This window comes from Blennius ocellaris (assembly GCF_963422515.1).
Source record: "Blennius ocellaris genome assembly, chromosome: 16".
NCBI lineage: Eukaryota > Metazoa > Chordata > Actinopteri > Blenniiformes > Blenniidae > Blennius > Blennius ocellaris.
In genome coordinates, this window is record NC_137665.1 from 12,735,213 (window position 1) to 12,760,985 (window position 25,773).

Below are 25,773 nucleotides of genomic sequence, written 5' to 3' on the forward strand. Positions count from 1 at the left end.
TATAACGACACAGAATAGCACAAAGGGATACAATCCTGAGTTTTAATAATGTGTCTCTCTGGAGCCGTCTTAAATGCTGACGGTTTGCTTTCAAGTAGAACTTGGCTCAGAAATTCAGTGTTTTTAAATAAACTGCGGCTCACAATTTGGAAAAGACATAAAACAATTGGTTGGCAGTCAGACATGGAGTCATTCCCAAATCTGAGTTTTAAAAAGCCCTCCAAGTTACGCAAATGTAATCCATTAGTGGCCTTCATTTAATGTTTGTAGTTTATGTAGAAAGGCGAAACAAACGCGAGTTGTTTTTGTACCGACGTGCTGTTCCCGCAATAGGGAGCAGATGGCAGAAGTAGGTACAGGAGTTTGGACATTTTGCTGTCCAATGTTGGACTTCATGACATTTCCAGACAGGAATCATTTCTCTGCCTCTTTGTTCACGACGCTCACACAGGGGTGACCGCGAAGGTAAAAGCGCCACGGCTTCTTCGCCCATTCCCCGTGGGACTCGATCCCAACGCGCGGCGCTGACACCACATCCTGGTTTTTTGTTGGACCTGCGTCTGAATCCGCCTCCAGCCACACTTCGGGATCTGAGGCCAGGTCTCGCCGGTCGAAGCATCGGGGTATATCGAGAGCCTGGCACAGCTTGGAGGGTCCGTTGCAGAGCTGCTTGTCCTTCAGCGGAGGGGCTCCCTCTTTGCGTCTGGCTGCCCTCAGCTGTCTCATGACGGGTTGGCCCTGCAGGGGCTCCAGCGAGCGCAGCAGCACGGCGGCTCCCTCCCCTGAGCAACACCACACATAATATGCATCAGTCAGCGAGGCTCCATTCTGTCTCTTTCGCCCTTCACCCACTGATGGTGGAAATTACAAACCGACAGTGATGATGTAGTGGTGAGCAAACCCAAACGGGCTTTTCAACGTTGTATTCATTTCTGTAACTGCATGTACCATGTATATATATATGTGTGTGTGTGTACACGAGGCATCTTTGCAGCGTTTACCTTCACTGGACACGTTCATGCAGAGATAAATGCCATAGATTGTATATACATAGATGGTTCCCGGCTTCAAAAACATGGCCGTGTTCCTCTCTGTGCGTTTCCCTCCAGCTGAGTGGGAGGCTTTGTCCTCGCCCCCAAGGTACGCTTCAGTTTCCACTATTCTCCCCCTCAGCTCAGTGCCGTCCGCACACCGACGGACCAAGACCTTCAGGGAAGAAGAAAAGACAACCAAGTCGGATCCTCATGATCAGAATTCAAGACGTATTTGATGTGGGGAGAATGTACAAAAAGAACAGTTTTAGCTCAAATATGAAAAAGAATGGTTCAAACTACATTAAGTGTATTTCAAACTTTGTTACAGGTGTAAGGAATGGGAACAACTGAGTGTGGCCCTCTACCAAATTGATCAGATAGACACAAAGTTAGTCTTTCCACCTGATATGATCAGACAACTCCTGTACATCTACACACTCAGTCATGCACGTTACTTAACAAGAGTTGAGCTGCTGTGTCAAACAACTGAATGAGAACAGAGATTGAAGGCGAATAAGTGATATGTGTTTCCTGCAACATGTCCAGAGCAGCTTGATTCAAAGTATCGTTAACATAATTCTTAAAACAGCATATTTATGTGAGGAAATAAATCCATTAAGCCATCGTTACTAAACACCTGTAATGACTAAGTCACGTTTTCTAATCAAATACCCAGCAAAGATTAAAAAAAAAAATTATTTTGGGGTCTGGAAACGTATTTTTCAAAGACATGGACATCTAAAAAAAAAAAAAAGAAGAAGTTTTACCTTTCCCAGAAATGCTTTGGCTAAAGTGATACAGGGCTGGTTGAAGAAGTCCTGCCCCAGTCTGAGGTGAGAGTCGCTCCATCCTTCCCCAGGTGGAGCTTCGCCCCCCGCCAGGGGCTCCGTCTGCCCGGGGTGGGAAACTTTAGCTTTAAAGCTTCCCGCTGGCGCTGCTGTCTGCAGCTTTCTCTTCCTACCGGCCATAACCTTAAAATATCTGGTTATTTTGATATTTTATACAGGATCACCTTATCTTTTTCAACACAGCAGTGCTTTACAGCGCCTCACTACAATGTTCACGCTCGATACCGGAAGTATGCTATTGTTTTGTTTTTCTTAAAGGGACCGCGCATATTTTCCACCGGGACCAAACGATGAACAAATGATAAGCAGTGGATGTATGGCTAAATCCGAGAAGCAGTTTTTCCCCAATCCGTCAATATATGTTTTTCATGTTCATGATTTAAAACGTACATATAGTCACATATAATTCCACATAAAATGAAATATAGCAAGCACTTTATTATTTTCGAAACCCTGGAGGGTTTTCAATCTGCTAATATGTGTTGTCAGCAGACAAGCTCATCATTGTCACACTATGTTTCAATGTGATATGACCACTGCTATGTAACAGCCTAGAAGAATATCCATTTAATCTGTTTCTGGAGTCTCAATCCATGTACTGTTTCTGTTTTTATACCATTCAATGAAGAACACATTGAAACATACAAGTCAGAGCAGGAATATCAAATTCATTTAATGTCAGAGGCCTATAATCAGACTGATCTCGATTGAGCCGGTGCAGCAAAAACATAGCTTGCTTATCTAAAAGTAATGAACTTTTAATTGTTTTTACCTGATTTAATACAAAGAAGAACATCTGTATTCCTTAAATGTTTGCATTTATTGAAACAAATTAAATCTAATAGGAGCAACCCAGCCTCACAGCAAGAAATTCATGGTCACAATTACCAGGTGGGTCAAAGGTTGTAGCACAAAGCGCTTCACATAGCCTACTATAAATTGAGCCCACACCACGATCAGTAAACCACAGTGCAGAGCTCCCAGAATGGTCCCCAGAAGGAAGGCCCAAGACCATTAAGACATTTATAAACTAAAGATAAAATCTTCAAGTCAGTCCTGAAATGCACAGGGAGCCAAATCAGTGACTTTAAAAGTTTTTTTCCAGAGTATTTCCTGTTTCACAACCAGATCATCATGCATTGCAGTAAATGTACTAACCACTAAACCACCACGCCCATCCTTTCATTTGCACATTATATTAACCTGAATGTTTAAATATTTTTTTAGTTTGCAGGTGTGAAACTAAAAATCATCCTGGCTTTCAAATGATGTTTGTCTAAATAGACTGATGAATTCCTATTTCCAAATGAAAATCACAGACTTGTCATTGCCAAGTTTCTTTGTGACTGAGTCTCATAGTCACATAGTTGTGTAAAAGCACAGAACCTGTGCCCTTTTCCTGCTGCTGTCTTATCTTTTCAGCTTCATTTGGATAATCAGGGGTTATAAATAGAGCCCCCGTGCTCTCTGCTGCTTGTGCCCAGGAAGTGGATGGCGCCAGTTTGGCCCCGAGCGCCGTGGGTCCATGTGGCTCAGTGGAGGGCTAACAGTGTGTGACATGGCTGTGACACAAGCTATAATTTACAGCGGGACGTTTTGCTGAGGAGGCAAACAGCCAATTGTCCAAAGCCAATGTGGTTATGATATCCAGTTGGATGAAGGTTGAACCAAACCCGGATTAAGATTAAAATATGGTTGTGAAATGTCGGACCAATATTCTCATGATTAAAAGTTGCTCTGTGTTTATCTTCATGTCATTTGTTTGAACATAACATAAATAATAAGAACATTTGTCTTTTGCAGCTTATTTCTTAGTTGCAACTTTACTGTTAAGTGATTGCATTTATTTTGTCTTCTTACACAAAAGGATAAATCTTTTCCAAGATTAAGTATTTTTTCACAAATGCTAGATGGTAACTTAAGGCCTCTTTTGATTGTAAAATGGCATGATTGACTTGCTGAGCGAGGATAAGTTCCAGACAGAAATCTGCTGAGCATGTTCAGTAGAAGTTGTTGACTTTGTCCTGGTTGGTGGTCCAGTGGGAGCCATTGTTTGTCAGGACTTTGTTTCTTCGGTCTGTCAGCGGCAGACTGAGCTGGCCCAGCCGAGCTGCTTTCATTGTGGTTGCTGCTGATAATCTCGCAGTCTTATTTTGGACGCCTTTCAACTCCACCAGCCACCTCAGCAGCAGTGATGATGAGTAGGGCTTCCAAGACTCGGCTGTGTGCGCAGATGGAGGAGCATAACAATGCTCCCTGGCTAAAAATACCGGTACGATATCAGTCAGAGAATCCAATCGAGAATCTGGATTGATCTGCTGTGTCTGATAGGATCATGTCATCAGCATTGACAAGGCCAACTCTTATTTTTGGTTCTGCGTGGTGTAGTGGTTAGCACTCGGGTGTCCTCGGGACCTTTCTTTGCAATTTGCATGCTCTCCCGATGCATTATATGCAAGGCGTTCATTGAGATGCTCTGGCTCCGTTCCACAGTTCAAAAATATTCTTTGGAGACTAATTTGTGGCTCTAAACTGCCTGAAGGTGTGTATATGAAAGAGAGAGTGTGTGTGTGTGTGTGTGTGTGTGTGTGTGTGTGTGTGTGTGTGTGTGTGTGTGTGTGTGTGTGTGTGTGTGTGTGTGTGTGTGTGTGTGTGTGTCTTCGCACATCATTAACTGGGATAGCAACACTGAATTGGACAAAGCAGCAGAACATAGATTAATAGGCCTGTTCTTTCTTTGATAATGGTTGCAATTAGCTGTCATTCCAGTAAATCGTTGTCCAATTAATCTTATGATTATATGTTTTATAGTTTCCTGAAAGTGTCTAAATACACCCAGAATTGACTTAATGTTGAAACCATCTGGTTCACAGTTTGGTTCCTAATAGGTTTATTCTTTTAATAGAAAATAAAATGCTTTATATCTTGCTTATAAAAATATCCAATGGATACAGTTAATTTACTTTACTGTTTGTGTGAGAAATTCGCTTTACTATTCGATATTTCATATAGATAAATTGAAATGATTGCAGTTAAAAAGTACGATTTTGAGGATACTTACTAAAATCCTGGAATTAAATGCATGCTTGGATTGATGTGCTTTAATATTATAATTTAGTTAGAGTTTTCTTTTGACAAATTGGCAGCATTCTGTAATCTTCACAAATAATGCTATACGTCCTCTTATTAGCATGGCCATTTATAGCTGTTTAGAGTTGTAGTTATTCACACCACGCTCTGTTTTCATTGGTTTTTTTCAGGACGTTACTGTCATTTCCTGCAACGGCGACTCAGTAATGGGTGTCAACACATATCGTACTTTTTCACATACTGCATGCAATCAAAGCAAGCAGTAGCATGGCAGCCGTTCACAAGCTGAGACTTTTGGAATTGTCACGCTTCACATTGCACCTCTTTTACATGAGATTCATAGTTTAAAAAAAGAACAGCCACAATGTTTGCTGATGGAAATAATTGCAATAATCTATTCGTGGCAGTGTGTCACACATTAGGAGATGCTGAGATAACCTCTTGTCTTAGTGTGTATTAAAATTAGTACTGCGTAGACGATATAGTCATTAAAGAGCAAGCAGTTATTTTGGGATGTTGATGTTTGCAATCCTTCATTTTGGACATGTTGAAAAAATGTACAAGCGCCTGGGCAGTGTAGTGGAGACCTTTTCATCATGTTTATTACAATAAAAGTTGTTGGTAAGGTGAATATTACTTGTTTTGTTTCCTTTTATTTTAACTTCCTCCCATGGATCAAGTGCAAATGTAATCTGATTACCATACCAGAACACCAATGCAAACCATTTCCTTTCTTTAATGAGCCTGTATAAATCAGCAGGAGCATGGCTTTCCATAATACTTTTTCGAAAGAACCTTATAGTGACTGAAGTCACTTATAAGGTCCAAACTGAAATTTCAGTTCAGAAATAACAAGCGATGCATCTTCATGGAGAAATGCATCTGCACAGGCTTCTCTCATACTGTAACTGGAAGTGATGAAACCTGGTAGCCATATGCATGTTCAGCTCGTGATTAGATTAATTATTAATTGAAGCCAATTAATCATTCATGTGCTTCTTTTTCTTGTTTGCTGCAGAGGTGTGGTGTTTGGAGCACAGGTGGCAGGGCGCACACTGTGAAGCGGAAGCATGAGGATTCGCACACCTGCACCCGAAAAACATGCTGATGGATGAAACTGCTTTGTGGGTTTTTTTTCTGTGTTTTTTTTCTTTTTTTTTTTTCTCCAACATGTGTAATCTCATGCTTCCATTTTCTAACATGCATCAACGCGAGTTATGGACCTCTGTTGATGTGTGGTTGTGGCACTGAGAACAGTATAGCTTGCCCTTTGTTTATCTCCACCACATGTGTGGGTTTGTTCTGCATTGTAGAAAAGTAGCGATGCGTTATGCAGGTTCAGGGTCGGACTGGAAGGGCTCAGTTTCCACCGATTCAGCAGAGACACACCAGAGAGATTCTCACTCCCAACAAATGCACTTAAGGTTCCTGAGTTTCTCAGGCAAAATGTAACAGCCAATTACAGTCGGAAGGTAGTTTTGGTGAATCATTACAAGACACAAAAACTTCCAGCAGTTGGGTTTATTGATCAAGCCTGCAGTAGAAACTCCCCCCCCTGACCTTTTCTTGCTGGCTCTGATAAACTGTTTTCTTGTCTCGGCTCACACCTGCAGCCCTCAGAGGGAACAAGCAGTGAGTCAGTCAGACAGACAGACAGACAGACAGACAGACGGAGGGAAGGCACACCGCCTGGTTTTATTGGTGTTATCACATAAAAACAGACCACGAGGCTGCACAACATGGCAGCCTCGCCCAAAAACCCGCTGTGTCTTCTTTAAATTCTTAAACAACCTATTTCCTCTCCTGCAGTTAAGTCACGTTTGGTCAGAAAAGTGGTTTGTCATTGAATAGAAAGCAGAGTGCACTGACTTCAGCTTTAGTCAGCATTTGAATGTAGTAAACAAAACCTTAAGTTATGTCCCTCTTCACAGCAAAATTGAATGTATTTCCTCCTGGAGCTGAAAGTTCTAAGGCGTAGTCAATGCTAACTGAATTTCCAGTAAATGTTTTGAGTAGAATCTGTAAGACCCAGTCAAGCAGCCTTGGTGGATTGAAGTGAACAAAATCCAGCCTTTCTCCTTCCTGCAGGAAGCCGTGTCGCTGATGTACAAACTCCAGAACTGATCTCCTCTTGGCTTCCCTGGTTGGTTGGAGAAAAGGAAGTCGTTTATGGAGCGTCTGACAGTGTCCTTTTGGTTAAACATTATCCTTGCGCTCAACCCTTTTATCTGTGTATGATTGATGGGCCTTCGGGGGATTTTGAGTGCTCCTACAGGTTCTGCGCGTCTTCCTAATTGTTGCCTTTGACCCAACTTCAACCCCCCCCCCCCCCCCCCCCCCCCAATAGTCTCATGGGGGGACTTCACCGTTAATTACCGTGACTTCATGGTATATCAATCAGGAGCTCCCAGCAGGCCACTAAACCACCCTTTACACAGTCGAGTACATGTAAAATCCTCGATAAACTCATTCGTGTGGTGGGAATACCATCTTTTGCTTAATTTAGGAGAATGTCTCTAGATTACATTGTTTTGGAACATGGCTATCAGTCATGCCAGTGCCAACGAGACCCCTGGGGGCAAGGCAGTAAGGAAAGTCGAGATCAGAGGCAGCTTTAGGACTTTCCTACTTTAAGTCTGCTGTATATTTTGGTTTACAGTCCCATTTGAATGGAATAAACTCTGTGTTGGTACAGCGATGAGTATTGCAGATGACTTGTACGGGAACAACTGAGGAGGAGGTGTTGCAAAACCTGAAAAGCACATATTTATATCTTCTACACTTAGAAAAAGGTTTTGTAATAAAGAATGCTGATCATGGAAAAGTGGTTAAATTGAAAGAACCGCAAATAAAACACAACATAAACGAACTTGAGTGTTGCTGAACAATGTTGTTCTGTTGAAAAACGGCAGTTTCTTTTAGACTCAAGTTTTATGGTGGTGAACAGTTTTATTATGTCTTCTACCATTAAGAAACACTATCTGAAGAGAATTACAGAATTCAGAAATGAAAATCTACTCCATGTTATATCTTCCATTAGTTTATTAGCAGAATGAAGTGAGCAGCTCTTTTTACCGGCGATTGCTTGAACACGGTAGCAAAACAAACCACCAGTGCCCCGAAACCTCATCTGAAGAAAACTCTGTGCTCGGTGCCCCTTGTCAGCACCTCAGAAACTCTGTGCTCGCTAACATCCATCTGCCTCCTCTTGAATATTCCCAGTTGGATCTGAGCTTTGAATGAAATCGGGCTGGAATGTGCTGTAATGGTGTTTACATTTGATGGAGCCGAAGACCTGCCACTGGAGAGGAGCTCTGCACACTCGGTGTATCCTTCCTATTGAAGGTATAGTATGTCATTTTCTGAACCTAAACCTAAATCATTTAAAATTATTTGAAAGTAATCAACAAAAAAACATCAAAATTGTGGCTGTGCCTCTCTGTGTGGAGTTTGCATGTTCCCCCTGTCTGTGCGTGGGTTTCCTCCAGGTAGTCCTGTTTCCTCCCACAATCCAAAAAACATGCATATGACGTTAACTTGTGACACTAAATTGCCTTAAGGTGTTAATGTGAGTGTGCATCTACATCTATGTCTTTGCCCGGTGATAGACTGGCGACCTGTTCAGGGTGGATCCTGCCTTCCCCCATTGCAAGCCGGGATTGGTTCCATTGCCCCGTGACCCTGACCGGGATTCAAAGGTATAGAAGACTGATGCATGAATGAATGTCATTTCAAAGATAAGTGTATGTTGTGCTGCAGGAGTGAACGAAATCTCACAATTCATCTCTTGGTTACCACTCCCTGTAAGGTGGTGCCGTGGGCAGCCTTCGTATATGAAATAGCTGAGTCAAATATCTTTAAATTTGTCACCATTGTCATCCTGGTAATGCCAAATGAAACTCACAGAGCTAAAGTGAGGACAGGTTGGATAGGAAAGTGACTCAGGGTTACCACCCAGCCTCTACATTGTACCTTGAATTAACCCTTGCATGACTTTTGCTTGACATTTGTGCAGTCCACTGTGTAAACAAATGTAAATTTTGATTTAATGCAAGTGAGTCATATGCGAATGTTGAGTGAATCTTAATGGATGAACTTGTGATTCCTGCAAATGTTGTGCGAATGTCACATGACATGCATAGGGATATCGTCACCCATATTTCACTGAAAGTTTCTCAGACACTTTTTACAACATGTGGAAAGTACTAATTCAGCGTTATTGCAAGTGAAAAATTGTGTTAATTTTTGCATTATCGTGTCTTCAATTTATGTACATCGGGGCTAAATAGATTAAATGTGACAAAGAGGTGGAAAATGACTATGTTTTATTATTATTTAAGTTTCAAAATGCGCTGATGAAATGATCCTACTCTGTGCATCTGCTGCTTATACGATTGTGCCATATCATAAACTGAGTGAGCAAGGCAGAGCAGTGCTGTGTACACAGACTGCGCTCATGTTTAGTCTCGGCCTTCCTCAGTTAGGTATATCCATATCAGCAGACACATACCCCGGGTTCATACGACACCAGAGTAACGTGCAGTGTATGAATCGTCACTGAGCTGAGGAGAATGTGTGAGATTTATGGTTTATAGTCAGTTTCACTGCCCCAGTAATGAGGCACGGCTGGGATGTTGCATGAGGTTTGGGGAAGGAGGCTCTGCTCATCTTTGATGGCATGTGACGCAGGACTCCTGTTGTGTCATGTGGCAACAAAGCTAACTTTGTCCAGAAAAAAGCCTGAGAGCAAGAGAAACGTACAGGTTTGAGTAACAATTTTGTCATGGTACTATGCACCAAATAAATACATTTTAAAAAACAGCTTTACTTGGAAGCAGAAACATAATGATCACTGGTTTTAGATTTGATTGTGTTCTAATTATGATCATTCAGGCTGTGGACGCAACTCTGCTGCAATTTAGGTTAAATGTCTTAGTAAATAAAGTCATATCTCTGTGCCAAAACTTTGGTGCACTGTTAATGTGTGTATGCACTCAAAAAGTCATTTTATCTAGAACACAGCTTTAAGTTTGTGTTTGAAAGATTCAGGCCTTTGCTTGAATACTAATAAAAGATTTATAATTATATTTATCTGCACTTCAAGCTCACAGCATAAAGTTACTACTGCTCATAAAATAACAAAATGTATAGTGTATTGTTGCATGTTACTTATAAAACACATGCAAGGTCTGATTATAGTTATAGTCCTAACCTGAGTGAGAGATGGCAAATGATCATATATCCATTGCAAATGATTTGACATCAGTTTGCTTCTGCATGGCTCGGTCTTGTTCCTTGAATAGTAGCCATAAAATATGACTTTATATGTTTTATCATAATTATCTTAAAATATAAATATTTTTAATGCATTTCTAAATATTTTTTACTCGTTCGTAATTTGTTGAGATTAATTATATATTGCAAGTTTGTAGATATGATAACTGCAAATTTAAAAATAAACCAGCTGAAATAACTTTTTATTGCTATGAATTGTTTAGTACGTGGAATTAGACGTGTATAAATGTGTGTAATCACTGCAAAAATGTTCAACCATCAGGATACTGACTAAACATTTTTAACAACTACAACGGTCTCCAAACCTGAACTGAATTCTCAATCATGAGGTTTATTTTGCCATGATTCAATTCGTTACAGTGAGGACTTTCTGTGATCAGCATCATAAGAAGGAGCAGCTGAATTGGATTTCCCGTTACTGTGAAATTAATGTTTTATTTATTTAATATTTATATTCAAAGCTTTTGAAATAAAAGAACCAGTGCATAACATGTAAGATTAGAAATACAACTCTCTGCCCTTTTTGGTGGGTTTGTGCACCTGCACTTTAAAACGATTGCGCACCGCGCTCATCCATTCCTTATAATTAGGTAATTATAGGGAATGGTGGCGTGCATGTGCGTCAAGGCGCCTCTGAGACATCTGCAGGTTGCTTGTGGTGGAGAAGGTTGAAGTGTTCAGTCCTCTGGATGGACCACGAAGAGATTATCGCTTAGTCACGGCGGCTCGCCTCGCCGGGAGAAGCAGCGCCTCCCTGCGTATGTGTTCATTGGCTGCGCTCCGGTCGGGCTCTGCCTTCCCCGAAGACCGTCTTCAGTCCAGGGCGGGGCTGACTCCCCAACCAAACTGAATTAGCCTACAACCGGCAGAAGAAAAACTTGCCCCGGGTCGATCCATGGAGCAGTGTGGGAATGCCCTGTCCGTAAGAGGGAGGCTGCAGTGATCCGGAGTGACCGGACCGGACCGAACTGCTCCGGATCGGCTGCCAAACATCTGCGTCCTGGGGAGGAAAAAAAAAACACACACACACACAAGTGCGTTTATTGCCGCGCCGCTGTCAGGATGATGTGACAAATCACTTATCTGCTGCCCGTGGAAACATCTGTGAATCCGGATTTTTTTTTTCTTCCCCTCGCTGCTGGAGCGCCTCTGAGCCGGGTGTTATAAGGGTGAGTTGTTGGATCGTGTCGCGGCTGTCTCTCCGGTGGTCCACACGGAAGGCTGGCTGGCAGGCAGGCGGCGGGCGGTGGGAGCGCTTCTCTTGCGCGTCGTGATCGAGGAAGAAAGCAGCTCTTTCCCTCCTATCTCCTCGATCCAAACCCTCTCAAGTGAATGAATTGAATTGAAGCCGTGTGGAGTTTTCACTGTGAACGCTGTCTATTTAAAGTCCTCATGTGGAGTAATTGTTTCTACCTTCAGGGGCCAATCACCTGTTTAAAAAGAAAAAAAGAAAAAGTGTGTTACGCATCCAGGAGATGTTTGAGTGGGATTAATGGAGGTTGATGTCCAAAACAAGACGCAGACTCAAGGGCTGAATTACTTTTATTTTATTTTATTAAATTCTCTGAACTTTTGGAACATATACAAAATCTCATCAGAGCCACCCATTTCAACATCTGGCAATGTCATCTAATTGGATTTTTGAACCTAAACTACGATGGAGTTGAGAGATGGTGGAGCACATTACATGTGAAGTCCCATCATGACCTCACTCATCTTTGTCATTTTCCTCCTCCTCTTCTTCCTCCTCCTACTGGTCATGATCAGCATCCTCCTCCTCAAGGGCAGCCATTTTTTTCATTTTATAATAAGTAACCACTTGCTTCTTATACACCATATTGAGAAGATACCAATATTACATGTGAAATGAGGTATGGTGCAGAAAAACAAACAGGAGATGGGGTATTTTTACCCCTCGTTGACCATTACAGTGTTGTTGCACTCTTTGTTTTGCTTTTTAATTGTTGCACCGACACATTGTGACTCAACATCACTCATGGAAGAAAGTCAAAAGGGTGCACATTCCACATTGTTTCACACACAGCTGCCAACTCAAGCTCTACATTTGACTCATCGGTGGTCCAAAGCTCCAGGATATGAGCAGCGCCAGTAGCCGCACACGAAGCCTCCTAACAAAAGTGCAGCCTTGTTGACATGGGAAAGGTTACTCGCACCGCCGTCCCACAATACCTGGGCAGACAGAAGTGTAACCGTAGACCTACTGTATTAGAAACTGCTGAGTTATTTTGGCAGACGGGACATAGGAGCACATGGGCCGGTTTGTGTGCCCAGTGTTCCTGAAACCTTATCACATGGAGCAAGAGGAGGGGGGGGATCATAGCTGAGGGTGATGTAATCACACAGATAAAGCAGCCCCCCGATGTGTGATAGTGGCAGTCATTCCCTTCCTCTGTATCGGCTCCAACTGGACCCTGGGGAGAGTATTCCTGATGTGTATGTTTGGATGTTTATGTGGGTATGTGATACTGGGCGGGAGCCGGGTCCACCATCTAGGCTGGCTTTTGTTGACTGGCTGGTATGTGAGTTTTTCAGAGTGCTGCTGAGGGGGCCATGCTGTAGTCATGCCTGCATGACTCATGGCGCGGTATCTGTCTGTCTGCCGGTGTGGCCAAGTGCACAGTCCTGTACAACTGCTTCATGGTGTTGCCTTCAAATGAGCTACAGGGCAGGATTTCATGCTCACTGCTCATGTTATCAAACTTCAGTCACTGGCATTCTTCAGAAAACAATTTTCCCCCCCACCCACCGTAGGGCAACAGCCCCGTGATGTTGTTCATAAAACGGCCCATAATCACTCCAAGCTGACGTATCTACGAGCAGGTCGTGGTTATTTAGCTCACAATGGGCTCTCTTTGTAGATTTCCTTCTCTGTTGATGAGGTGGTGCAGTCTTCCACTACGACCAAGCGACTCTACATTTCTTGGAAGAATCCTTCTAAAACCTGAATTCTCTTCCCGAACTTGGGCGTGCTCCCTGTGATTGTTGGTCATTTTCTTTTAGGTCCGTCTGGACACGGTTCCCCTCTGAGTTCAGATTAGATGAAAATGAGTGGGCTGAACAGTTCCATGTGTGGAGCACACATGCTTTGCTAAATAACCCCGGGGTGTTTCGCCAGCAAACACATCTGTGTGACATGTCAAAAACGTGTTCCTTTTAAACATGTGTTTGCCAAGCAGCCTGAAATGTAGTACTTTTCTGTGCAGGTAGAAGTTAAATTATTGTGGTTGCTATGGTAAATTAAAATGATTATTATAAATGGATGGAGTTCCTATTAATAGAACGCAAGCTTGCTCAAACCCCATTGCAACTGTACGGTACTTTAACTTCCATCTTCTCAGATTGCACCAGGAAATCAAACATGCGGGTCACATAATATGCAGGTTTGACCACAGAGGAGACCAGTTGAAACACGCCACCTCTTACATGTATATAATTTGTGTTATATGATGAGTCCATCCATGTATTGTCTATACCGCTTTACCCAACAGTGTGTCACTGAGTGCTGAAGGGTGATCTCATCTTACTCTTGGGCTAAGGCAGGGTACACAATGGATGTATTTTCTGTCCATCACAAGTCAATAATGCGAGACACACTCACATTTACACCTGCGGGCAATTTGGAGTCACTCGTTAGTCCCAAATCAATGTTTTTGGACTGTGGGAAAATCCACACGCAAACTGAACACAGAGAAGCTTAACGTTTTTTATGAGACGAGAGAGCTAACCACGGTACAAATCTCATTTGACTAAACTCTAACTGCATGAACCAAATTCTTTTTACATTCACAAGTGTATGATTCTAAAAGTTTTTTGCCTCATGTGATCCTCCCTTAAAGGTTGGCCTTCCTTCCTACATGCATGTGCAGCATTGAAGGATTCATGTTTTGCATATTTTGTCTCAGACTGTTACGTCCCAGTCCGTACAGACACAATGTGTGCTCAGTGGGAAAAACTGCCACTAAGGGGTGTTTTCTTTTCTCCCAGGTTGACTTGCGAATGTGGGGCATGTCAGCAGCACCTGGAGAGGTCAAATATGTTAACCAACTTGTTCTGCCGCTTCCGGGACAATACCCAGTCGTCCCTGCTAAATATATTGGTTACAACTGTTCCCAAAACGGAGACATTATCTTAAGAGCTTGTCAGGCATTATTGACGGCGAGAGATCTTGCAGTCTGTTTGATCTTTTCCTCACTGGTGCTCGCTCGGCTTGTGTCTCTGGCGACTTTGATGTGCTTTTGCTTTCGACTAAGTTGTCAAGTAAGAGGAGCAAATTCTCCCCGCGTGTCAAATAATGTGGTATTTGTGGGAAAAGAGCAACTGTACCGTGGCTCTGGTGTCTGCTGCACATATGAATTCTGAAATGTAATCCGATACATCCTGCCTGGTTGCCAGAAGTCTAAACAAAATAACACAATGTGTCAGTTGTGTTTCTCAAGTGTGTATATAAGAAATAAGTGTGGCATTTGCTTATGGCCTCTGTTTTGCCTTAAAATACAGCAATTGGATAATAATGCTATGTCAAACTGCTTCCGACGTTGACGGATCGATTGTGTGACTCACAGCCATTTCAATTGATTGTCCCATTACACCTTGGCGCTTGCAGGATGCAGCGGCAGCCATGACGGTGAAGTTGGCTGTGATGTAATGCTGTAACGGAGTCGCGAGGCTATTTCAGGTCTACCTCTAAGCCTCCAAGGCCTCCATCTGCTAGCATGCCACCCTGCCCCTCTCTCAGTCAGCACCTCATCTGTCATGAGCTGGCCAGCCACACGGGAACCGGCACTCACAGAATTTACTAGAAACCTCTGAAGCGCAGATTTGGGGGAAGAAGTTGTGAGGCTCCCGAATTGGAAAATTACACGTTCCCGTGGATTGTATTCACAGTTATTTGCTTGAAGCTGGAATTGAGCTTTAGCAGGGATGAAAACATCTAATTTGAGATTGGTAGTTAGAGGATGTTTTTGGTCTCATGGCTTGTGCTCTCGGTGACATTGTGTTTGAGGCTGGTTAACCTCAGGGCTCAAAGCTCAGTTTCAGGACTGTGGGAATATTGAGTGTTTTTTCCCAGAAGGCCACTGTTTATAGTCAAGTAGCAATGGCTCCTTGACCTTTGAGCCTTCCTCTTTAAGAATGAGAAGCTGTCAGAGGGTGCGCCTGCAGATAAACCAATAAATGTCTTTACCTGATGCCTCGAGACAGAAATATATACGACAGGTATGCGGCAATTGCTAAAGTTTTACCAGAGCAAACCCCCTTGACAGTTTTAAAGGCTTGTATCACACGAGCTTAAATTACAGCAGCACTCCTTGATGGGCAACTCGTGAGAAGCCAGTTCACATGACTGTTATTATTATAGTACAATTTTCCATGTAGCAATTTTGGTCAGCTTATAAAATGACTCAAACTAGATATTGGAGCATGTTATTCTAGTTCAATGGGTAAACCATTTCATGATTTTAATCATTGAGTTTCACTAGCTGTCATCTGAAGTAGGTGTCTTTAGAGGCTTTTATTTGGATTTAAATAATGCCACTAAACTGAGGAGATGGGAACTGCTATAAACACAATCAGACTCGTGTGATTCCTACCCTGGCACAGTGAGATAATAGTTATCTTACAGCTCCTTACAGCAAAAACCTTCCTGGTCGCAACAATACGTTTTTCAACAATAACAATGGCGAGTACACAGAAATTCATAGGGATGGACGGCCGGCCAAGTGAGATTGTTGTTACTTGACTGTCAACTTTAAAACTACCACGTCCCAGGAGAAGATGGACTGGAGTCATGACACTCTGGAGGCAAACATTGTGAATTTCCATCTATTCGTGCATGTGCAGAAGAACTATTGACTCCAGCTACATTCCAGAAAAGTTGTTTTACCCGTTTACATCGAGACAGAGTCAGTGTTTTCAGAAAGTTCTACCTCGGGAGCTGTTTTCAAAATATTACATCTTCAGTGACTCCAGGCACTGTCGTGTAAACGTATCCCCAAAACCCAGCGAATGTTTTCCATTTTCACTTGAAAACATCGTCATTTAAACGGGGCCGGTGTCTGGTGGCTTTCTGGCAGTGTTGTTTCCCATTAATAAGCCTCAACCCCCCCTCAAGTATGTCCATCATCTGGATGAAGCAGGTAGATTATTACTTTATTTGTGTAGATTGTTCAACAAATACCCTCAGAGTGAACTGACCAGTCTAGAGTCAGTATGTGCTTGTATTGAAGTTTTGTAAGACTCTTGAATTTGAATGTCGTATAACTGTCATCAGTCCTCTCAGAAAAAGGTTTAGTATTTATTAAACGGAAGAAGTTGGACATTTAAGCTCATTGACTGTTAATGTCATACATGTGTTCTATAGAGAGACAATAACTGAACCGGTGTTATAGAAGAGTTGGACAGAGTGTAAAATGAAATGCATTCGGGATGCTTTAGTTTGTTGCTGTTGCGCTTTACTTATTCTGACGGTTCTGCATCGTAGATGTTTACTTTCCTTCGGCTCATTGTTAGGCCAGAGGGGCAGCTCCAGGAACACCCTGACTGATACAGTATCCCAGCTCTGTCTCAGTGCCGATGAGAGTACTGTTTTAAATAGGATAGCCCTCTCCGCTCCCACCCCTCTATCTTTGGCACAGTCGGCCGTCATACCCAGAGGCTGTGAATCCTCATTGTGTACCAGACTGCCTAAACTCAAGCTGACTGCTCCCTGAATGGAAGTGCAGACTCAGTTATATCTGGACAGCTTCAGCAGTCCCACCAACATCACATACCACGCACAAAACTCACTCCAGCAGTATTCCCAGAAATGAGGGTGTGTTTTGGACTCTGGTGACTTCTCTATTTTTTTTTCTTTTCCGGAAGAGGTGGTTCTTAGTATGAATTCTCTTTTCTTTTGGTTTAGACTGAGACAGCCATGTGTTGTAATCCAAATGACTGACAAGTCACCAATATGTACCAGAGGTGAATATTTTTGTAGTTTTTTTTTTTTTTTTTTCCTTTTTTATTTCTGGATGTTGTCAGTCAGAGGGAATGATGGGGCATCATGCCAAGTATTATTTGCGTGTCTGACAGTACCTTCTCCCATAACTCTTAACTTGCCTTTTCTTCTTTCTTTCCTGACATCAGTGCCAACTTTTCCTTCCATTTGCCAGCTGACAGAGGTTGTAATACTGCATGCCAGGGAAAATGATGTAAAACCTTTCATTTATGGGGCACACTTGATCACACCCAGTTCTAGCGAAGGCACCGTGCTGGAAGCCTCATGCGTGGTGAAACATATTCACTTTGAAAAAAAGAGGCAAAAACAAACAAGAACAGAAATGTTAATCGGAAGCGATTTTTTTTTTTTCCAAGAGCCTATTTGTGTTTGCACTTGCAGCGACATTTGCTTTTTTAAATAGTTCACTTCTCTCTCAGCCTGTTTTCATCAGACTTTCTGTCTCCACACTTCTGTTACAGTTTGTCACTTCTGCTTGGGAGTTTTCGCTGAGGTTGTCACTCCATGAACTCAGTGCAGGAGCGCCTCAACGTGCGCTCTCAGTGACCCGGAGGAAAAAGTGACTGTTGGTGGCAAACAATGGGGGTGTGTGTTTTCTTCAGTTACATCAGACATTGGGAGGCCTTCCTCTGGCTGGGTCTAATAGTCCCAGAAGACCTGCTCTGACCTTCCCAATTTTCCTGTACTGTTGTCAGGAGTTTTCCACAGATCTGCAGGCTGAGCTCTGTGCTTTCATTCTTCCTCCTTCCTCTGCTTCATTCTTGACTTTTACATCTCCTTGACTCAGGTCTGGGTGTAAACTCCTCTATTCCCCTGCGTGTTCCCTCAGTTTTTAATAAAGTATACGACAAAATGTCCTTAATTAAGCAGAAAACGCAGGAAGTTGTCATGTTTTGAGTAAAATTCCACAGTGCGGGGCTTGTTTGAAAGCTTAGAATTCAGTTCAGCTTTTTAACTGAGCAGCAAGAAAAGTATTGTTTGGCAGAGAATTACTTAAAACAACATGCTGGTTGATGTGAGTGTAATGATGTCCATGAAAACTAATTCTTGATCACAATCAGTAAATGTTGGAGTTACTTTACCAGCTGCGAATGAAAATTAAGTTAAGTAGTTAAGTTGCTTTTCCAAGTAGCTGAGATAAACTGCCAACATGCAAAGAACAGAAGGCTGGCCTCACAATGCAAAGCTAACATTTATTTAATGTTGCTAATGAATCACAGGCACTGTTGTGGCAGTCTAAAGCTAAAATTACAGTGGTGAGTGTTTCGTGATGCTGTCAGGAGGAATGGGTTAATTCAGCACCAATGATGTGATCCTCCTCTGATAAACACGAGTTTAGTAAAATAGGAAATATTAAGAGTTCTACAACACAATATGTAACAAAAGTAATGATGGCCAAGGTCTTGGTGAACTCATTTACTAATTTCATATCCCTAATCGGTTACTTGTATGCTTTTAGTTCATTATTTTTGACACCGGTTATTAGTCATTTGTTTCTCTTTTTTCTGGCAGCTCTGTGGTAGAAATCCACACACACAGTGTGGAGTTTTTACACAAGGAAGTTTGAATGCAGGGAAATGTACACTGCTTAAAAATGATCAACCAAACGAGTTTTATGGAACAACTCTTCAAAAACCCGATCCACATAATCTAAATATGGATTCTGTCGCATTACAACCACTTACTCATGAAGGATGCATCTTTGTACATTTTGTACTATCTGTAGTTTTTGCTCCCATTTGCTGAACACCACTCATTGAAATGACACCGTCGGGGATTTACCGTCACTTGTCTTGACACAGAGACTTTTCGGAGCAATTTTCGGAGTCATTGCTCTTCAATTCTCAAACTCTTCGTGTCTTGTGACCCATATTTGTGTCTCACGTCGCTCATATTTGTGACTCTGGCAAAGCATCAACCAACCCACAGATTTCTCTCTTGATGTCTCAGAGATGTCATCAAATTCACACCGGTTGTGTACATTTCTTTTCACACCAGCGCTGATGGAGAGAGTATGTTGTAGCTGATGAATTAGTGTGCGCTTACAGTCCCGTGCAGCCGTGGAACAAGAGTGTGTGCTGCAGATGTGAACGCTCTTATCTGCTTGTCATTACCCACCAAACTTTATAAGGCTCACTTTAATGACAGCTCCCTGCACGTCTCGCTCCTCTTTCATCTGCATGTTTTCCTGCACGACGGATGAAAGAGATTCAGATGCGGAAGCTTTATTTAAAATGACCTAGTTGTTGTTTGTGGGACCAAATTGGTTTTTCCTTCATTCACAGATAGGGAGGCTGAACGGTAACTCAGCCTCTGAGACTGTACTTCTACAAGAAATAAAATACAGTCCTGCTGCTTGTCGAGAATCAAGTTTGCAGCGGCATCCCAAACAGGCCGTCTGTGACAGTGAAGTGTGACACCGGCTGAGGTTTGGTGCAGAGGCAGGCTGCTTATTTCATATTCCCTGAATCTTGGGCACATCTCTACGCTCACTCAACCACCCACATGTGTGCAGACTGTAGTTTTCCCAGCCCGCAGTGGTGATAATCAATGCTGCCAATCAATATGTAGTACTCTGTGCTGTTCAAGGCTTGCTAATCACTCAAGGAGGTAAAAATAGCATGTGAAGGTTGTATGCATCTGAAGTGGTTTACTTCTATCTGCCAGTGAATTAAATGAAATGTTGGAAAAACACAAATAGACCTCGCTGTGATGGTTGAATCACTCGATGCAAAAATACTAGACTGCTAATTACTAATTAAGCTGAGCATGATTTTCACAACAACAACAAAAAAAGAAAAGTAAATGAATATGTTTATATAATTAAGCATTTGGTTGAGTTATTGTTATTTTGTTCTGAAAGTCATGTGTGGTTGATGTCATTTGTTTAATGTCTATATGCCAGGGGTTTCAAACACATTTTAGATCAGGGGAAACATGCAAACCCAATTTCATCTTAAGTGGGCCGGATTGGTAAAATATTGCCAAAATAACATTTAAACTTAAACTTTGAGGATTTTCTTTGTTGTGGAGTATACGTGATGAAAATGTCTATAATTTTGCAAGACCAAACAATTACTACCAAAAATTACTACAATATCAACATAAAGCCATTTTAATAAAACGTTCGTGTGCAAAATGCAGTGAAATGCCCAAATGTATGTTTTTACAAACTCACTCGGTCAGCATGGCATTGACTGGCTTTCATGCCAATATCTCAGCTCAGGTCTTGTGTTGGGTCCACTACTCTTAAAAAAAAATGTGTTAAATAAATCAATGTTTTCTCTTAACGTTTCGCCATTTGCTTGGTGGTTTGACCAGATTGGAGCTTCTTGCCGACTGGTTTTGGCCTATGGGCCTTATGTTTGACGCCACTGCTATATTTGTTGTTGCATAACAAAGTGTTTGCCTTCCTGAGCCTTAAAAATCTGTGTCTTATGGATAGGTTTTCTCAGCATGACTTTTTCAAGTTTAATTTGTGACAAGAAATCATGATAAAAAATAAAAAATAAACAAGTGGAGAGTAAAATTTCTTTATTTTAATAAAATATTTAAAATTAAATTAAATGAAGATTAGTATGAAACGAGTTGTGACAATTGCAAATAATATGCTTTAAATCAAAGCATCCGATCTGAATCCCAGCAGCTCTTACAATAATATCCGGTGAAAAACATTAGGATGTCTGACAAACCATGTGCAGCATGACATTTTAATGATCTGGAGGGGGGCTTCTCCAAAGAATTCACAAGTCAAATTATTTGCTTTTGGCAGAGTCCATCATAATCACTACTTGTACTGTGAATATCTGTGTTCACCCTGGTCACAAGAATTCAATTTCAGTGTCTTTATGGGCACAGAAAACTCCTTCAACTCAGAACTTGACTTTGGAAAGTCCTGTGTCGTGAAGACTAGACAGCATTTATTCACTCCTCCGCATGGATCCATGCTAATGCGGCTAATTCCCATTGTCCCACTAATACAGGCCACACTTCGTCTGCTCTCCTCAATAGACATGTCAGCCTCGATGTCACACTCCACTGAGATCTCACTATCTGGCTGCTCTCCACAGGGCCCGGGTGGGCGGCAGGCCTGAGTCAAACAAGGCATATTATTTTTGGCATATAGTGACGTAGGTTTCATCATCCCCCAGGGGACGGGATGAGTATGTTTACGTGCGCGGTGTGGATGTGATCCTGTGCATGCGAGCAAATTTATGTTGTTTCCGTGGTCGTGTGGACCGGACAAGGCGAATGCGCTCGCTCTACAGCATGTTTCCTGCCTTCATTTGCTGGTAACCCCCCCCCTGCTCTGCATTTCCTTCCTCAGTAAAACAAGCAGTAACCTGACCTCCCCATGGTGGTGGTCTCCCACAGAGGATGTGAAATGACAGAGTTGATGGGCTTCCCTTTGCGAGGTACTTTTAATCCCAGTGACTGATTAGTTACAGAAAATACCTGAAACATGTGTGGTGGTAGCGTGACATCGCACTGAATATTTTCTGTCACTGTGCTTCCCTTTGATTTGTTTTTCCATTGTATACACTTATGAGTTTTCTCTGCCAATTCATAATCATCTTGTACCTCAGAAGTTGTCTCAGCTGGGTTTTTTGCTTGGTGTGCCATTTCCATTGATGAAGGAATCAAAACTTTTGCCCGCTTCTGCTTTTTCTGGCTACGATCGGGCCGCACAATGACCTTTGTTCAGCCCAGTCCACATCAGGCCATACAATGAAACCTTTTGTCGGCTTGATTCAGGCTGATATCATGCTGGAAACTATTTAGATGAGGATCACATGTTGTTAGGGCATGCTGTGTCTGAGATTCTTCTCTTACTCACTTAACTAGAGAATGTCAAACCTCTTTTAGACAATGAGATGTTTGTTGTCTCCTGTCTCATTTGGAAGGATGGGAATTGGTAAGAGAAGGGAATATCATCTCTTTTTATTCATTAAAAAACGCTCTATGGTTATGAGTATATAGATTTAGATTCTAATGTTAGATCTGTTAAATTTGGAAAACTTCACAACAAAAACCAGGATTTTCAGGAGTTTTGTGAAATTCTACTCATTTCATTATTCTAAAAATGCTAACAATCTTTTCCTCTTTATCTAATCTAATTGCTTAACGCCTGTTTCACTTCATGAGCAGAATAAATCACCTTATGATATATGACAGTGCTGTTCTATGAAGGCCCCTCGGATGTCCACTAAGAAAAGACCCCCCCCCTTCTGAAATCTGATTTGTTAAAACATTACAGTGAAGTCAGACACTGGCAGAACCACCCTCTCTCACCATCGTACAAAAGACAGGTTTGCTCTTGTTTCCAAAAAGTGTCATGTGCAAACCCTCCCAGGTTGAAACCTTTGATATAACAGACATTTTGTTCATTTTGAAACGTATTCCTCTCTGGTTGAGCCTTCTGAAGTATCACAGTCATGTTGTACTGGCACCTACTCTCCATGCTGGACTGTGAAGTTGTTTGGGAGTGCAGGAGCTACTGGATTTTCCCACCCTGTGGCATCTGGAGTGATCTTCCTTGTCGGCTGCAGCTGGAGCATCAGTGAGGTGATGATAAGCTTGTACAGCAAACAAATACTGCGGGTCTGGCAGCTGGAGTCTATAAACTGCTTATCAGCCGCCTAATGACAAAGGGGTGAAGACTGTTTGACTGTGAACTGGTTCAGCGGGGTGGGCCCCCGATTCCACAGAAGTGGCCACCGAGCAAACACACAACTCTTTTGTTATTGTATAAAAACCATATCGAGCTGTCTTGGCCTGTGTCGTGTATAAATAGCTCACAGTGAGGGAGTTTTCACTGTCAGCTGCTTCCTGAAGATTAGAGACCCAAACACAGCTCCGACTTGAGACGCTGTGCAGATTTACTAAGTGAGCCTGGTTCTTTTTCTTTTTCTTCCATCAAGGTGAAGCGAGGCTCTGGCTGTCTGCTGCACTGAGCAGAAGCACACTCATTAACAATCCAATTGAAAGCTACCTGCACGCACAGTAGCTCCAGCAGGATGGATGCTGTAAATAATTCACCTGTTGAGAAGCTCTGAATAATTCAGGTGAATTAGCCATACTTGTAGTAATGCTTCGTTTTTTTGTTGAAGAGAAGGAGATACTTTTACCCTGGTGGAGTTGATATTGAGTTGGGTGATATTCTGTTTGTAAGCACGCAGAGATTAAAGTGATTATATACCTTGGTTTTCTCTGTAGCCCAACACGTCTCACCTCTCCAGCATATTGATTTCCTGTGCAGGATATTACTGCACAGTGAAAAGCTGTGGGTTTTGTGCTGATAAAATAATGGAGCGCAATTTCTTTCCCCTCCTGTATTTTCCTGACAATATTTGAGGCCTTGTGAAGAAAGGAACAGGGGTGTTGTGACTATACGATGGCGAATGCAGATATGTGTTCTGTTGGTGTCCATTTCTCAACGAGATAAACGGACACATCAAGTTCTATAAAAGTAACTTGATCTGGATGGCTTTTGAGAGGCGCAATCATGTTTGCTTTTGTCAGAAACGAGTCCTCCACCCGGAGATCGGGAGCATGATGTTTGTTTTTTGTTTTTGTTTTTTTTTCATCTCACGGTCTACGGTTTCATCCAGACGTGCATTCGCAATTGGATTCTATAAATACACCACATGCACACAAGCCTTGCTGTTTAGCAGGCCATTTATACTTTTATGAGCTATTCATATCTCTGGCCCGACATCATGTAATTTAGTAAACACTGTTATGACAGTCAGGCAGTGATGCAAATCTGTCCTTCCAGACTGAAATATTGCAATTAGACAGTGGAGTTTGAAAAAGAACTGTAAAAGAGTTCAAGAGCTGTGGAAAGACGCGTTTAAAGGCATGAGCTTACCCTACCCTCTGTCATCCATGCCCCACCATCTACCTTGCCAGTCGCTGCAGCCTCGCCCGCCCTCCGTGTCTGCCCCTCGGCGAGCTGTGACACTTGATCTCAGGGTCAGCTGTGACGGATATTTCTGCTGTCTCTCTGTGTGTATTTTTTAATGTCGTAAGGGCTGGTTTGGCGTGACAGCCTGTCACATGTCACTAGGGTCAATTCAGATGACTGCAGCTTTTGCTGGTCCTCGGTTGCGCCTCACTCTGCTGCTCTTTGCTGTTTTGCAGACGATTTTCTGCGCTGTAAAGTAGAAAGAGGAATAGAGAGGCTCTCAATCTGAACTGTGCACCATAGCTCAATTTTACTTTTTGTGTGGAAGAGCACAGTCAATTTGCCTTCAAAGCTGCCCGAGCAGCCAGAATATAAGTGACACATTATTGAAATATTCCAATTACTCGCATGGTTATATCATACTTCTCTACCCAAATCAACTTTCACAACTGGTGAAATCATCTGGCAGTGACCTCGCCTCTGCATTATAACACATTTATTTTTAGTGCCTGTTTCTGTTCTCTCTTTTCTGTTCTGCTCGCCCAAAACGAAATACCAGTCGCTTTGTTGTTTTGTCAGCTTATTAATCCAATCCAGTTGGAGACAAAATTGTGCTATATAAAGATCAGAAGCCTCCGCCTACAATTAACATGCAGATGGGTCTCAGATGCATCTAAGAACTACACAAGATATTAGTATCTGATGTGTTTTTAGGTGCAAATAACTTGTATGTATAGTCTGTTGGTGTGAGCTGCCCACGCCCGTTTTCTAGAATGACTGTACAGTCATGAGGTTTTGAACTTCGTTGTGAAACCCTTCCCATGAGAAGGAAGAGTTTCTGTGTATTTAGGCTGATTTAGCTGTGTTGCAAGACACCAAAAGTTTTAATGGTTAAGCATACGAGTGAAAGAATAATCTGAGGAGGGGAGCAGCTCGGATAGTGTGGTTTCCCCCCATTGTTCCCGGTGTTATGCCCTGCCTCCAGCATGAGACACGCGCACGAAACAATGGATAGTAAGGAGCATTTATAGTGAATGACTAACGCTGAAAGAATGGAGAAAACCTAACATAACCTGTTTGTGACATCAAGTTTTCAGTTTGTCTGCAATCTAGTAATCAGTGCGGAACCTGCACAGTATCATTCATTACAGAGAGGCCGGCCTGTATACACAAAGTGTTTAGTGTGGCACGACAGTACCATCTTGAAAGAAGGTGCACAATAAAAAGCAGCAGCTTTGTGCGGGAAGTGAAAAACGGATGAAAGGAGGAATGACGGCCCGGGGCCAGGAAGTGCTGGAGCTCTGTAAAATGAGGCATCCTTATTTCTCACAGCCCACATTAATAAGGTCATCCATTCCGCCTGCACGCTGGTCAGTCCTTCGTCTTCTCTGCTGTCCACTCTGCCCCTACTCTCTCTGGTGGGAGCCAGTATAGCCACTGTTGGTTCGGTCAGCCTCGGTGACACAGCGCTCTGAGCCACCCTGCCTCCTGTCCAGTAACGCACAGCAGCAGAGTACACACAGTACCCGGAAACCAGCCAGCTCCTGTCCATAATGGTTCGGCTTCATGTGGTTTCCTGCTCTA

The 25,773-nt window shown here is 42.5% G+C and overlaps 2 protein-coding genes across 3 annotated transcripts in view; one reads left to right on the top strand and one right to left on the bottom strand.

Moving 5' to 3' along the window:
• Positions 1-91: 91 nt before the first annotated feature.
• mpg (N-methylpurine DNA glycosylase) lies at positions 92-2,002 on the bottom strand (the record flags this gene model as incomplete). The annotated part of the gene is made up of 3 exons (XM_080511970.1): positions 92-782; positions 1,002-1,206; positions 1,802-2,002. 3 exons carry the CDS (start codon positions 2,000-2,002, stop codon positions 415-417), a joined length of 774 nt encoding a protein of 257 aa, XP_080368096.1. The 3' UTR covers positions 92-414.
• Positions 2,003-11,145: 9,143 nt separating this feature from the next.
• rhbdf1a (rhomboid 5 homolog 1a) overlaps positions 11,146-25,773 on the top strand; it is a 31,889-nt gene continuing 17,261 nt past the window's right edge. For both annotated transcript variants that reach the window (XM_080511611.1, XM_080511612.1), the window contains exon 1: positions 11,146-11,436. The gene's annotated coding sequence lies outside the window, so the exon portion shown is untranslated. The remainder of the gene's footprint in view (positions 11,437-25,773) is intronic.